General features: G+C 44.4%; 1 protein-coding gene across 1 annotated transcript; it reads right to left on the bottom strand.

Moving 5' to 3' along the window:
• Positions 1 to 7,799: 7,799 nt before the first annotated feature.
• LOC125041264 lies at positions 7,800 to 8,555 on the bottom strand. The gene is made up of 2 exons (XM_047636100.1): positions 8,493 to 8,555; positions 7,800 to 8,219 (listed from the first exon to the last, which is right to left on the bottom strand). Exons 1-2 carry the CDS (start codon positions 8,553 to 8,555, stop codon positions 7,800 to 7,802), a joined length of 483 nt encoding a protein of 160 aa, XP_047492056.1.
• Positions 8,556 to 15,954: the final 7,399 nt, after the last annotated feature.

Below are 15,954 nucleotides of genomic sequence, written 5' to 3'. Positions count from 1 at the left end.
ATTCCTGCTCGCTACCCTGGGGATTACCTCTCCAATAGAGCACGTGACCATCATTTAGTATCTTCTGTTCTTCGACTAGTCTTCTGACTTCACAGAGTCCTACAACATCCAATTTTATGAAAGAGAGTTCCTCAAGTAATGCTAATAAATCGGATTCAGTTCTCATTGTCCTTATATTATATGTGCAAAGGTTCATTAACGTGGAGCGGCCTGTTTTTAATCGGAGATTTTTAGCATCCTCTGCTCCGGAGCGATCCTGATCGCCGCCGTAACCAGGGTTACCTCCCACCTGCTGGCCTAGGTGTATCTTGGTGGGAGGGGGAGTGGTTTAGCCGGGGTATACTCCCGTGAGCATGGGCTTGAGTATGATAAGTGCATAAATTTTATGCACTGATTTCATTTATGCGTATGTACGCCTAGTGAAGACATAGTTGTTCACCCATAAAAGTATTACACATACGTTAATTTTTGTGCACAAGCTCATGCAAAAATACGCCTTTACATATGCTCCTATGCATATGATATGCATACATACTCCAACATTATACACAACTATACACATGCACATGCATACACACATAGACATGCACACATCATATGTGCATACATATGTTTATACGCAGTCACATATATGTGAACACACACATGCGCACATATTTTGTACACATGCTTATGACTATACATATATAAATATAGCCATACATATGCTTACGCACAAGTGTATGCGCATATGCCTTTATGAGTACACATTAGTGTTCACCAACATAAATCGGTATACACCTCTACACGCACAGTCGCACATATGTATACACATATAAATATATACATGCACATACATACATATGCATACATATAAAAACACATACATACCCATGTACAAGCATATATATATATTTATATATACATATACATGCATATATATATATATATATATATATTTAAATGTGTGTGTATATATATATGTAAATATATATATACACATACACACGTACACACGTACACACGTACACACGTACACACGTACACACGTACACACGTACACACGTACACATGTACACATGTACACATGTACACATGTACACATGTACACATGTACACATGTACACATGTACACATGTACACATGTACACATGTACACATGTACACATGTACACATGTACACATGTACACATGTACACATGTACACATGTACACATGTACACATGTACACATGTACACATGTACACATGTACACATGTACACATATATACATATATACATATATACATATATACATATATACATATGTATATGTATCATACACATACACATACACATACACATACACATACACATACACATACACATACACATACACATACACATACACATACACATACACATACACATACACACACGCACACACACACACACACACATATATATATATATATATATATATATATATATATATATTTTTATATAAATATAAAACTGCCGCGATGGTCCAGTGGATAGAGCACTGGACCGCAACCCTTATAAAAAAATGCCTACGCTCCGACAATTGGCTCAAGCCTAATCTCACGGCGAGAAAACGACTTATCGCCTTGGGGAAATCAACCGTAGGTGTCGTAGGCGAAAGTCGCCGCCGTGGCATAAGCAGTAGCAGTATATTAGGAAGGGCATCCATTCAGGCAAAGGTAGTACTGCGAAATAACATCTCAATAACAATTTGAATGAGGCCTAGATCCTGCAGTAGAATGAATGGCTGTTGAACAAACAAACAAACAAACATATACATATATATATGCATATATGTATGTATATATACACATGTATATATGTACGTATATTTACACATGTATATATGTATATATATACACATATGTATATATAAATATATACATACATATATATAAGTATATATGTATATGTACAGTAACTGGACAGGTAGAACAACCAGTTCTGGATCTTACAAACAAGGGGGTTGGTCGTGTGTATTGACTTTATGAGAGTTATTGAGTTACGGGAGTCAGTAAAAATTGTTTTAAGGCAAAAAGGAGTGCATACAGTTCTGTAGTAAGGACACTGGATTCAGGAGGGAGGGGGTATTTGAAAGTACGAGTTGGGAAGATTACTGCAAAACCAGCACCGGAGGTGGTTTTGGAGCCGTCAGTGTAGACGTGAATACTGGAGGAATGAATGGAGGCATGGTCAAGGAAATGGGTGAGAAGGACAGTAGGAGGAATATTTGATTTTGGTGGGTCAGGGTAGACAGAGGAGCAAATGTGGGGGGCAAGGTATAAGCCATGGAGGGACTGAATGGACAGAGAACGGGAGGGGTCGGAGATGGGGAAAAGGGGAATGGGAGAGGAGGTTATCCATGCGAGAGGAGAAAGGAGTAGGTAAACGTGGAGAAGAAGCAAAGGTAGGAAGTAGGGATCGTGGGATAGTTAGTTAAGTGCGGGGAATCGAGCATAACATCAGAGAGAGAGAAGGGCACAGCGTCGAGAGAGAGATGGTATGCCTGATTCAGTGTACAGCCTCTCAACTGGAGAGGAGCGGAAGGCACCTAGGGCTAAGCGAAGACCACAGTGATGGATTGTATCAAGATGAGCAAGGAGAGAAGTTGAGGCAGAGGAGTAGATATGGCATCCATAATCTAGAGTGGAGAGGATTAAGGTGACATGAAGATGAAGGAGAGTTTTTCGATCTGAGCCCCAGGATAAATGGGATAGGGTTTGTAAAGTTCGGAGACAGCGGCGAGCTTTTTCTTTGATGTAAAGAATATGGTCTCGCCAGGATAGTTTGGAGTTAAAAATGACGCCTAGGAATTTACCAGAGGAACGGTGTTGGAGTGGAGTGTCATATAAGAAGAGTGAAGGTAGAGGACCTACACGTGTGCGAGAGAAAAGGATGGAGAAAGATTTGGAGGTAGAAAAGCGGAAGCCATGGTTTGTGGCCCAGGAGGAATCTGATGATATTGCCGATTGAAGAAATTGGTAGAGATTTGGTATGGATGTGCCAGAGGCATAGATGGTTAAACCATCAACATATAGTGATGACCGGGCTCCTGGTGGTAGAACTGAGGCAATGTCATTTACAGCAAGAAGGATTAAGGTGGTACTAAGCACACTGCCTTGTGGAACGCCTTCAATATGAGGAAAGAAAGATGATGTGGCAGAGGCAATTTTGACCTGGAAAGTGCGTTGGGAGAGGAAAGACTTTATGAATACACCCATGTTTCTACGTATGCCTAGAGAGGACAATTGTTGGAGAATATGGCACCTCCATGTCGCATCATATGCTTTTTCTAGGTCAAAAAACATAGCTAGTACGGATTCATGGTGTGCAAATGCGGATGTAATATATGTCTCAAAATGAGCAAGGGGGTCTGCTGTGCTTCAGGCACGGCGAAAACCAAACTGGGAAGGAGAGATAAGAGTGTGGGATTCAAGATACCACATTAAGCGGAAGTTAACCATTCGCTCTAGTAGTTTGCATAAGCAGCTAGTTAGTGCGATGGGGCGATAGTCTTGAGGGAGGATACCCGATTTACTGGGTTTCAGGAAGGAGAGGGTAAGAGCGGAAACCGCGAATGTTCCAATGAAGGATAGTTATACTTTCTTTGATTTAGCGATAACAATTGTAGTACGTGTTGGAGAATTTGAAGGGGAAGGTGCTAGAAGGTGGGATAAAGAATGAGGTTGGGGAGGTGGTATTGATCAGGAGGGGTGTTGGGAGGTAGAGGGTCTGGGGAATAGGGTACTTGTGACATGAGGGATTCACGTGTGTATCCAGGAGGGAGTGGAAGGGATAAAGGGGATGGTGGGAGGGTTAATATAGCCAATGAGAAGGAAAAATTCCTGATGTCCATATATGGTTGTAAGTTGTTAATAGGAAGGATAATGAGGAAGATGGGAGTTGTCGGAGCATACAGTAGTGAATACCGTCAGGGCCTTCATGAGTGTTGTGGCACGATTTTAGGGCAGCACTGAGTTCAGAGGAAGAAAAGGGAGCATTATAGGACTCAGCAGAGGATAGGGTGAAGATAATGGGGGTACGTTCCCTGATGGTTTTAATAGAAGAGAAGTGTGGAGAAAGGTGAGAGCCACTACTGACCTGGCTGAAATAATCACCCAGTTCATTAGCGACTTCGGGATAATCAGAGATGAGGGTATCTCGAATATGGAGGACGGGGGCTGGATGGGGGGGGATGTTTGCCTGATAGTTTATGGATCCGGTGCCAAACATTTGAGATAGATGTAGAGGATGTAATTGAGGAAACATAATTTCGCCAGCTATTGGTTTTACTATTTCGGATTGCACGACGAAAACAGGCAGATAGATGCTCTTTTAAAGGAGATAAGATAGAATAATAAGATCAGCTGTGGAGAGGAAGCGCTCTAGAGCTCGGCCACGGGTGTTGGTGAGAGAATCGCCCCCAAAGAGTGTGGCGGCAGTTAAAATCACCTACTATGAGGAAAGGTGATTGAAGTTGGGAAACTAGGTTTTCAAAAGCGACAAAGTTAATGGGGTGGGAAGGGGAAAAGTAGACTGAAATCACTGTGATCCAGCGGCGAAGAAAGATACGAATAACTGTACAAGGGACAGTGGTTTGAAAGGGAGGTATGACATAAGGTGTTTTCTGGTTGATAAGTATGGACGAGACATAATGGGAGTGTGGGGAAGAAACAAAATGGTAATTGGGGATTGGTATTGGAGATTGTGTAAGAAAAGTTTCTTGGAGGCATATAATGGATGGGTTATAAGAGGAGAGGATATGTCGGAGGTCGGGTATGTGAGAGCGGAAACCGCGAATGTTCCAATGAAGGATAGTTATACTTTCTTTGATTTAGCGATAACAATTGTAGTACGTGTTGGAGAATTTGAAGGGGAAGGTGCTAGAGGGTGGGATAAAGAATGAGGTTGGGGAGGTGGTATTGATCAGGAGGGGTGTCGGGAGGTAGAGGGTCTGGGGAAGAGGGTATTTGTGACATGAGGGATTCACGTGTGTATCCAGGAGGGAGTGGAAGGGATAGAGGGGATGGTGGGAGGGTTAATATAGGTGGGGGTGGAGTCGGGGGGGATGGGTTTTGTTGGGATGGGGTAGGAGGATTGGGTGTAAGGAGAATATGAGTAGGAGGAGGATGGATATCGGCAGTCACTTTGAGTGTGGAGGGAGCGGGAATTGTAGAATTTGAAGGTGGATGAGTATCAGTTTGGGACTCTATTATGTAGTTCTGGATATCTTCAAGAGTTTCTGTAATGGGATTTGTTGGGGAGTTTTGTGAGATAAAGGTTTTCTTGTGAGGGGGGGGAAGAGAAGTCTGGTGTCTGAAAAATAGGGGCAAAGGAAGGTGGAGGTGATTGTGAGGTAGGGGAAGAGGGGGTGGAACGTTTATTCTGTCTGCTGCGGGTAGTGCGGGGAGGGAGAGGGGAAGGTGTTGGGGCTGTAGTAGAGATTGGGGTGTCTGGATTTAGGATGGCAAAAGAATTTGATTGGGTAGAGATTGGAGTGTCTGGGTTTAGGATGGCAAAAGAATTTGACTGGGGAAGGTAGGAGGTAGAAGAGGGGAAGTTAGATGGAGGAGGGTTGGGTTTAGGAGAGGGTGTAGGAGCTTGGGAGGTAGGGGGATTGGCAGAGTGAGTGACATTACTAGAGTAGGGGGTAAGAGAAAAACCTCGTCGACGTGCTTCCTGTCTGGCTTCACGTAGAGTGAGTCCAAGTCTGAATCTGAGAGTTGCTACCTCAGACTCAAATTTGTAGGTGGAGCAGCCTTTATAAAATACATTATGGGGGCCGCCACAGTTTGCACATGTGCGTGATTGTGCAGAGCAGTTTGATCGAGTATGGCCAGGTTGGGCACATAGCGGGCATCTGGCGGCGGAATGACAGTGTTTGGCTGGGTGTCCTAAACGCCAACAATTTTGGCACTCACGAGGAGGAGGTAGGTATGGTCGGACAGGTAGGGATTCCCCACCTATGTTAACATTAAAGGGAAAGGTCATGTCTACGGAAAGTAATTTTGGCAATGTTGATGGATTTCTTGCGATTTTCTCTGGGAGGAATGGAGTAGCATTGTACATATGTTGCATCATAGTCTGTGAGACAAGCGAGTAAGTCCTCTTCAAAATCTGACCATTGTTTGTCATAGATTGGGCAATCTTCTGGGGAGATAGAGACCGTTCCGGTGCAAGTATTGAGGGTTGGATGAGGTTCTGTAGGGATGGGATTACCACATAGATCAGTTAGTTTTGTTAATGCTATAGCTTGGTTTTCAGTTGTTACTGTGACGAGACGGGAGTGGTCGGGTCGGCTACGGAAAGAGACTTTGCCTACTTGTTTTTGGAGGCATTGTTGGAAGAGGAGGGTGTTTTGAGAGTAGGGAGCTGTGGGAGGGATCACGAAAAATCGGTCCCATTTGGCTGGGCTAAATAGAATATTTAGGATTCTTGTAGAGGTGGGGGTAGTAGAAGTGCGGGGACGTGTAGAGGAGGGAGTAGTGTTGAGGGGGGTAGTGTTATGGGGAGGTGGGCAATAAGGTTGTAAGGTAGTAATAATGGGAGATGGGGTGATTGATGAAGGAGATTGTGGGAGTAAAGGTGTTGAAGTTGAGCATGTTGGGAGAGTAGAAATGTCTCCTGGGGGTTGGTTGTTGATTAGGGTTGATACTGTACTAGTATGCATTGATGATGGGGGAGTTGTTGCAGTGTTCGGAGCCGTGGTCAAAGGAGAGCTGGGATTGGGGCTATTTGATAAAGGGGCAAGCCTCATTGCCCCTAAGAGTTGGGTTACGTCTTCATTATTGGCCATGATAAGCCTGGAGTATGTTGGGGGAAAAAAAAGTCCACCCCTCAGGGTCCCCTTGAGGGGTAAGAGCCAGGTATGGCAGGGGAATACCGTGCCCATGGTTCCCTCAGGCCGTTCAGGACAGACATAAAGTCAGCCTTTCATCCTTTCAGCATGGCTCTCACACCTTAGGAGGTGGATAGTAGAAGGGATTGGTGAAGAAACTGAAACGAAAAGTATGAGTGGGAAAAAAAGACTATGCAAAATTAGTTGAGTCGATGGCTGAGTCCCAAGGTTGAGGAGTTCCCCATCATTGGGTCTCAGTCTTCGTCTCCTAAGCCACCCCCCACGACAACAACGGGCAAAGGATTGGGGGGGTATGTACCGTAATACGTCAACAGAAGTTAGATGCCAGTCAGGGAAAAGCGAGAAGTTTGCGGTAAAAGTAGGGGTACATCAGGGTTCGCCACTCAGTCCATTATTATTTGTCATGGATTGTCTGACAGAGGAAGTACGAAGGTCATCACCATGGGATATCATGTATGCTGATGATGTGGTCATATGTACCAATGATAGAGAGACATGCGAAGAGAAACTAGAGCAATGGACTCGAGCCCTAGAGAGACGCGCTATGAATGGTTAATGGTTAATGGTTAAAAGCAAAATAAATGTGCTAGATGTCTTTCCCAATTCTCAATGCCTTGTTAATTCCATCTTGACCATTTTCTAGACTGTTGTACAGTTCTTCATATGCTGTAGCCTTCGCTTTAGCAACTGCACGATTAGCGGTCTTATTAGCTTCTTGATGGTCTCTTCCGTTCTGTTGTAGTCCCTATTCTTCTTAGATTCCTTTTTTCTCTTCACTGCCAACTGTACCTCTTCGTACCACCACCAGGTCTCCTTACCCTCTTTCTTATTCCCAGAACTTTCCCCAGGTGTCTCCTTTGCACTTTTTCTGATTTTGTCACTGACGGTCTCCCAGTTTCTTTCCCCCTTTTCTAACTCCATCTCTACTCTTTGCACAAATTCACTCACTTTCCTTGAGGCTCCACCATTTCGTTTTCTGTATTTCTTTCTGCTGTATGGATTTGATAGTTTTAATTTTGATCTTGCAAACTAGGGGCCTATGCTGTTTCGTCACACTCTCATGTGGTAGAACTTTGCAATCGAATACATCCTTTAGTTGTTGCCTCCTGCATGCGATGTAATCTATTTGTGTATTATTATTGCCATTTTTGTAGGTAATCTTCTGTTGTTCTAATTCTATGAAGTATGTGTTGACTAATGCCATACCTTCTGCTGTTGCCCAGTCTACAATACGGTCGCCGTTGTCATTACGTATACCTACTCCATGCCTACCCATGCACTCACTTGATCCTGTATTGCCTTCACCCACATGTCCATTCAAGTTACCACCCACCAACAGTACTTCTATTGGTGGTACATTCTGTATAATTTGTCCGAGATTGTCCCAAAATTCTTCCTTTTCCTCCTCCTCGCATTCTGTTTGAGGCGCATAGGCACTGACAATGTTGATATATATATATATATATATTTTCCACTTGTATCTTGACTCTCATTAACCTGTCCGATTTTCGATTCACTTCTAATACGTTCTTCTTCATCTCTGGGTCCAAGATGATTCCAACCCTATTTCGTCTGTTGTTCGTACCATAGTAAAACAACTTATATCTATTACCAATTTCTTTTGGCTTCTCACCTTTCCATTAGGTTTCCTGAACACATATGTTGATTCCATGCTTCTACCACTGAGACTTCCCATATTTACTGTCCCAAACACCATCAATTTCTCCACCTTCTTATCTCTCTTCTTCCTCCTCTGAGCTAGCCTCCTTAGGCTTATCCGCTCTTGATAAGGTAGCCGTAGTCCATTTCTCACAGGTAATCGGCGATCTACCTGCGTGTCGCCTACCGGTTACGCCGGTAGGCTTTGATTTTTGATCCACATCATATTATTAGATTGGCAGCTTCGTATTAAGGCCGGATGCCCTTCCTGACGCCACCACAGATGGTGGCGGTGGGCCTAGCCCTTGCCTGAATGGACATACCCTACAAGGCAGCAGGGGGATTTGGATTGAGAATTACCTTCTCCGAGCTTTTGCCTAAAGAGGCTTAACCCACAAGGCAGTGGGGGACTCAGTTATACCGCCGAGCACTCGGTCCCAGAGCTTGTGTTAGCAGAAAGCCCCCTTGCCATGACAAGGCCACAAGTTGGAATTTCCCTTCCTCGGGCTAGAAGGCCAAAAAGGTCCGGGTCTGAAAGGATCTATATATATATATATATATATATATATATATATATATACTATATATACTATATCTATGTGTATATATAAACAGTATATTTATATATACTGTATATATGTATATGTATATATATATAAATATATATATATATATATACATATACATATATATTGTGTATATATACATATATATACTGCATGAATATATAGATAGATAGATAGATAGATAGATAGATAGATAGATACTGTGTGTATGTATATATATATATATATATATATATATATATATATATATATATATATATATATATACTGTATATGTATACATATATATACATACTGTATATATATATATATCCTTATATACTTATACATATATATATATATATATATATATAAATATATAATATATATATATATATATATATATATTGTCGTGCGGCTCGACTGTCAGGGGATCGCACTTTGCACCGCTCTCTGGTGCGCAGGACTAGGTCACTGTTGAGAAGGGATAAGGAACAGTTTATCAGTAGTCTTGCAGAGGAGGTCGAAAGCCATTTCCTTGTAAATGACCTTCGTCCTGCCTACCAAGCTCTGAGAAAGCTGAACTCCAAGCCCCCCTCACAGACGGCTGCAGTCCGCTCAGCAAGTGGCCAGATAATCTCAGATCCTGATGGGGTGCGTGTGCGTTGGGCTGAGTATTTTGAGCAGTTGTATAAGGTTGATCCACCAACAGTTAACATGGATGCGGGTAATGTTGAGACTCCTCTGCCAGATCCACCCATCAGCGAGGATCCACCCTCCCTGACCGAAATCAGGGGGGCGATCTCCAAGCTGAAGAATGGTAAAGCAGCAGGTGTCTGTGGCATCCCAGCCGAATTGTTAAAGGCTGGTGGAGAACCTATGGCAAGGGGCTTGCATGCAGTCCTGTCTGCCATCTGGCAGACTGGTACCTTTCCCCCTGACCTGCTGAGGGGTGTGGTCATCCCTCTCTGGAAGGGGAAAGGGGATCGGTGGGACTGCAGCAATCACCGAGGCATTACACTACTCAGTGTACCAGGCAAGGTACTCGCACACATCTTACTGAGACGTATCAGGGACCACCTGTTGAGGCACCAAAGACCGGAGCAATCTGGTTTCACTCCTGGTAAGTCCACAATAGACCGCATCCTGGCGCTTCGAATCATTATAGAACGCCGTCGTGAGTTCGGACGTGGGCTGCTCGCAGCCTACATCGATCTCAAGAAGGCGTTTGACACGGTGCATCGCGAATCTCTCTGGGAGATCCTGAGACTAAGAGGAATTCCAATAAGGATTATTGGACTAATAGCAAACCTGTATACAGGCACTGAAAGTGCTGTAAAGTGTGGTGGGGGCCTGTCGAGCTTCTTCCCTGTTAGTTCAGGGGTGAGGCAAGGCTGTGTTCTTGCACCAACACTTTTCAACACTTGCATGGATTGGATACTGGGTAGAGCTACTGTCCAAAGTCACTGTGGAGCAACTCTGGGCAATATCAAGGTTACAGACCTTGACTTTGCCGATGATGTTGCCGTACTCTCTGAATCTCTGGAAACCCTTGTAGCGGCTCTTGATGCATTTAGCAATGAAGCGAAGCCCCTGGGGCTAGAGGTCTCCTGGACCAAGACCAAGATCCAGGATTTTGGGGGCCTGCTAGGAGACCCTGTACAGTCGATACGTGCTTGCGGGGAAAACATCGAAGTCACAAAGAGCTTTATATACCTCGGTAGTGCATTTCACGACTCTGGGCTGTCAGACCAAGAAGTCAGTAGATGGATTGGCGTGGCAGCAGGGGTCATGAAATCTCTCGACAAGAGTATTTGGAGATGTCGGTACCTGTGCAGAAGGACCAAGTTACGTGTTTTCAAGGCCCTGATACTGCCAGTTTTACTCTATGGTAGTGAAACTTGGACACTATCTTGTGCTCTGGAATCTCGTCTTGATGCCTTTTGTAACAGATCCTTGCGCCGGATCATGGGGTACAGTTGGCGGGACCATGTGTCCAACCAACGGCTGCACCGTGAGACCGGTACAGGACCTGTTACTTGCACAATCCGTGATCGCCAACTCAGGCTATATGGCCACTTGGCTCGACTCCCACAGGATGATCCTGCCCATCAGGTTGTCTCTGTCCGAGACAACCCTGGGTGGAGGAGGCCTGTGGGACGACCGAGAAGGTCGTGGCTTGGGCAAATCGATCAAACCTGTCGTGAGGAACTAGAGATGGGCCGGGCCCCTGCCTGGCGGCTCGCCATGAGGGATCCTCGTAGGTGGAAGCGGAGGGTGGATGCGGCCATGCGCCCCTGCCGGCGTTAGCTCCATAATGATGAATGATGATGATATATATATAATATATATATATATATATATATACTGTATATATATACTGTATATATATATATGGTTATATATGTATATATATCCCCCCCAATCCTTTGCCCGTTGTTGTCGTAGGGGGGCTTAGGAGATGGAGACTGAGACCCAATGATGGGGAACTCCTCAACCTTGGGACTCAGCCATCGACTCAACTAATTTTGCATAGTCTTTTTTCCCACTCATACTTTTCGTTTCAGTTTCTTCACCAATCCCTTCTACTATGTAAAGGAGAGTAGATATGGTATCCGTAATCGATAGTGGAGAGGATCAAGGTAACATGAAGATGGAGAGTTTTGCTATCTGAGCCCCAGGATATAGGAGATAGTGTTTGTAAGATTCAGATACAGCGGCAAGTTATTTCCTTTAATGTAAAGGATATGGTCTCGCCAGGACAGTTTGGAGTCAAAAATAACTCCTAGGAATTTGCCAGAGGAACGGTATTAGAGTGGAGTTCCATACAAGCAGAGTGGAGGTTGGGGACCTACACGTGCACAAGAGAAAAGGATGGAGAAAGATTTAAAGGTAGAAAAGCGGAAACCATGGTTAGTGGCCCAGGAAGATACTGGGACGCCTTCGAATTGAGCAAAGAAGGATGATGTGGAAGAGGCAATTTTGACCTGGAAAGTGCATTTGTAGAGGAAAGACTTTATAGAGACACCCATGTTCCTGCATGTCTAGAGAGGACAATTGTTGGAAAATATGGTACCGCCATGTGGTATCATATGCTTTTTATAGGTCAAAGAATATGGCTAATATAGATTCATGTCATGCAAATGAAGATGTAATATATGTCTTAAAATGAGCAAGGGGGTCAGCTGTGGTTCAGGCACGGTGGAAACCAAACTGGGAAGGAGAGATAAGATTGTGAGATTCAAGATACCAGATTAAATGGAAGTTAACCATTCACTTGAGTGATGGGATGGTAGTCTTGAGGGTGGGTACCCGATTTATTGGGTTTTAGGAAGGGGAGGATAAGAGCTTCTCGCCAATGAGAAGGAAAATTTCCTGACGTCCATACGTGGCTGAAAATTGTTAATAGGAAGGATAGAGGGGAATATAGAAGGTATCGGAGCATACGGTAATGAATACTGTCAGGGCCTTCATGAGTGTTGCAGCACAACTGTAAGGCAGCACTGACTTCAGAGGAATAAAAAGGAGCATTATAGGACTCAGCAGAGGATAGGGTGAAGATAACGGGGGTGCATTCTCTAATGGTCTTAATAGAAGAGAAGTGGGGAGAAAGGTGAGAACCACTACTGACCTGGCTGAAATGGTCACCCAGTTCATTAGCGACTTGGAGAGGATCAGAGATGAGAATATCTCGAATATGAAGGACGGGGGCTGGATGGGGGGGATGAATCCGGCGCCAAGCAGTTGAGATAGATGTAGAAGTTGTAATTGCAGAAACATAATTTCGCCAGTTATTTGTTTTACTGGTCCGGATTGTACAACGAAGACAGGCAGATGCTCTTTTAAAGGAGATAAGGGCTGATAGTTGATTAGGGGTGCCTTGTTTGTAGTGGTAACTGTTCCAGGCTCCACATTTTATGTGAAGCACTTTAGTTGCAATCGGGATTCCACCATGGAACACATTTGGAGGTATAGGGTCTTGAGGTTCAAGGAATTGCTGTATGGGCAGCTCTGAGGACTGTAGTTGTGAATTATTGTATCATATCTGAAATAGACGAGGAGGATAGAGGGGTAGGAATAGCAGAGAGTGAAGTGAAAGTACACCAGTCAGCTCTATGGAAGTACCACGTGGGGAGTTAGGAAGTGGTACATATGAAGTAGGGAAAAGGAGAACTGGAAAGTGGTCACTACAGGGAAAGTGATCTAGAATTGACCACTGGAAATCTAAATGAAGAGAAGGGGAGCACAAAGAGAGGTCAATGCATAAAAAAAATTGCGTGCGTATGTCAAAGTGTGTGGGGCGATCTGAATTAAGAATAATAAGGTCAGTTGTGGAGAGGAAGTGCTCTAGGGATCGGCCACGGGAGTTGGTGATAGAATCACCCCAAAGAGTGTGGTGGCAGTTAAAATAACCAACTATGAGGAAAGGTGGTTAAGTTGGGAAATTTGATTTGCAAAGGCAACAAAGTCAAGGGGGTGGGAAGGGGAGAAGTAGACTGAAATCACTGTGATCCAGCAGCGGAGAAAGACGTGAATACCTGTGTAAGGGACAATGGTTTGAAAGGGAGGTATCACATAAGGTGATTTCTGATGGATAAGTATAGACAAGACATAAAGGGAGTGTGAGGACGAGACAAAATGGTAATTGGGAATTCGTATAGGAGGATGCATAAGAAAAGTCTCTTTGGAGGCATATAATAGATGGGTTATAAGAGAAAAGGATATGACAAAGGTCGGGTCTGTGAGAACGGACACTGCGAATATTCTAATGAATTATAGTTATACTTTTGTTGATTTATGAGTGATAACGGTTGCAGTACGTGTTGGAGAATTTGAAGGGGAAGGAGCTAGGGCGTGATATAAGGAATGAGAGGGGGGAGGTTGGGGAGGTGGTGTTGTATCAGGTGGGGTATTAGGTGGTGGGGGAGGTTGGGGAAGGTGGTGTTGTATCAGGTGGGGTATTAGGTGGTGGTGGATCTGGGGGAGGGGATAGTTGTAACATAAGGGATTCACATGTGTATACAGGAGGGAGTGGAAGGGATAGAGGGGATAGCGGGAGGGTTAATGTAGGTGGGGCTGGAGTCGGGGGGGTGGGGGATGGGCTGTGTTGGGAGGGGGTAGGAGGATAGGGTGTAGGGGTAATATGAGTAGGAGGATGGATTTCATCAGTCCCTTTGAGTGTGGAGGGAGTGGGAGTTGTGGAATTTGAAGATGGATGAAGGGTTTCAGTGTCAGTTTGTGACTCAAGTAGATAGTCTTGAATATCTTCAAGAGTTTCTGTAATGGAGTTGGTTGGGGAGTTTTGTGAGACAAAGGTTTTCTTATGAGGGGGGGAAGAGGAGACTGATGCCTGAAGAGTAGAGGTAGAGGTAGGTGGAGGTGAGTGTGTGGTAGGAGAAGAAGGGGTGGAAAGTTTAGTCTGTCTGCTGTGGGTAGTGCGGGGAGGGAGAGGGGAAGGTGTTGGGGCTGTAGTAGAGATTGGAATGGCAAAAGAATTTGACTGAGGAAGGTAGGAGGTAGAAGAGGGGAAGTAAGATGGAAGAGGGATAGGTTTAGGGGAAGGTGTAGGAGCTTGTGAGGTAGGGGGAGGGGCAGAGCAATCGACATTACTGGAGTAGGGAGTAAGAGAAAAACCTCGCCGACGTGCTTCCTTTCTGGCTTCACGTCTGAATCCGACAGTTGCCACCTCAGATTCACATTTGTAGGTGGGGCAGCCCCTATAAAATACATTATTGGCCGCCACAACTGGCACATGTGCTTGACTGTGAAGAGCAGTTTGATCAAGTATGACCAGGTTGGGCACATTGAGGGCATTTGGCTGTGGAACGGTAGTTTGGCAGGTATCCTAAACACCAACAATTTTGGCACTGACGATGAGGAGGTTGATATGGTCGGACAGGGAGGGATTCTCCACCAGTGAAAACATTAAAGAGAACGTCATGTCTACAGTAATTTTGGCAATGTTAGTGGGATTCTTACAATGACCTCTAGGAGGAATGGAGTAGCACTGTACTGATATCACATCATAATCCGTGAGACAAGGCAAGTAAGTGTTCTCCAGAATCTGACCAATTTTTGTTATAGATAGGGTAGTTTGCTGGGGAGATAGAAACAGTTTCAGTGCAAGTATTGAGGGCTGGATGAGGTTCTGCAGGAATAGGGTTACCAGCGAGGTAAATTAGATTTGATAATGCTGGTTTTCGGATGTCACTGTGACGAGATGGGAATGATTGGGTCGGCTACGGAAAGAGACTTGGCCTACTTTGTTTTTGGAGACATTGCTGGAAAAGAAGTGGTGTCAGAGTAGGGAGCTGTGGGAGGGATCACAAAAAATTGGTCCCATTTGGCTGGGCTAAATATAGTATTTCAGATATTTGTAGAGATGGGGGTAGTAGAAGGACAGGGCCTGTGGAAGAGGGAGTAGTGTTGTTAGGCTAGGCAACTAAAACAAGAATACTGTGCCCATGGCACCCTCAGGTCGTTCAGGACTGGCATACAGTCAGCCTTTCATCCCTTCAGCACAGCTCTCACACCTTAGGAAGTGGATAGAAGGAGTTGGGGAAGGGATGGAAACGAAAAAGCAGGAGGGGGAAAAAAAAAAAACATGGAAAATTAGTTGAGTCAAGGGCTGAGTCCCAAGGCAGGGGAGTTCCCCAGCACTGGGTCCCAGTCTCCACCTCCTAAGTCAAGGATTGAGCCCCAAGGTAGGGTTAACCCCCATCATTTTTTCTCAGTCTTCTCCTAAGCCCCCAATGGCAACAATAGGCATGGGATTCAGGGGTATATTTATATATGCATATATATATCAATATATATACACCTTAATATCTCTTCATTCATAAATTTATTTATCTACTTATTGATTTCAAAAGGCATTGTAAAAGACAATCA

The sequence above is a fragment of the Penaeus chinensis genome, chromosome 30 (assembly GCF_019202785.1).
Source record: "Penaeus chinensis breed Huanghai No. 1 chromosome 30, ASM1920278v2, whole genome shotgun sequence".
In the NCBI taxonomy this organism is placed as follows: domain Eukaryota; kingdom Metazoa; phylum Arthropoda; class Malacostraca; order Decapoda; family Penaeidae; genus Penaeus; species Penaeus chinensis.
This window is presented reverse-complemented; position numbering and strand designations above follow the sequence as displayed.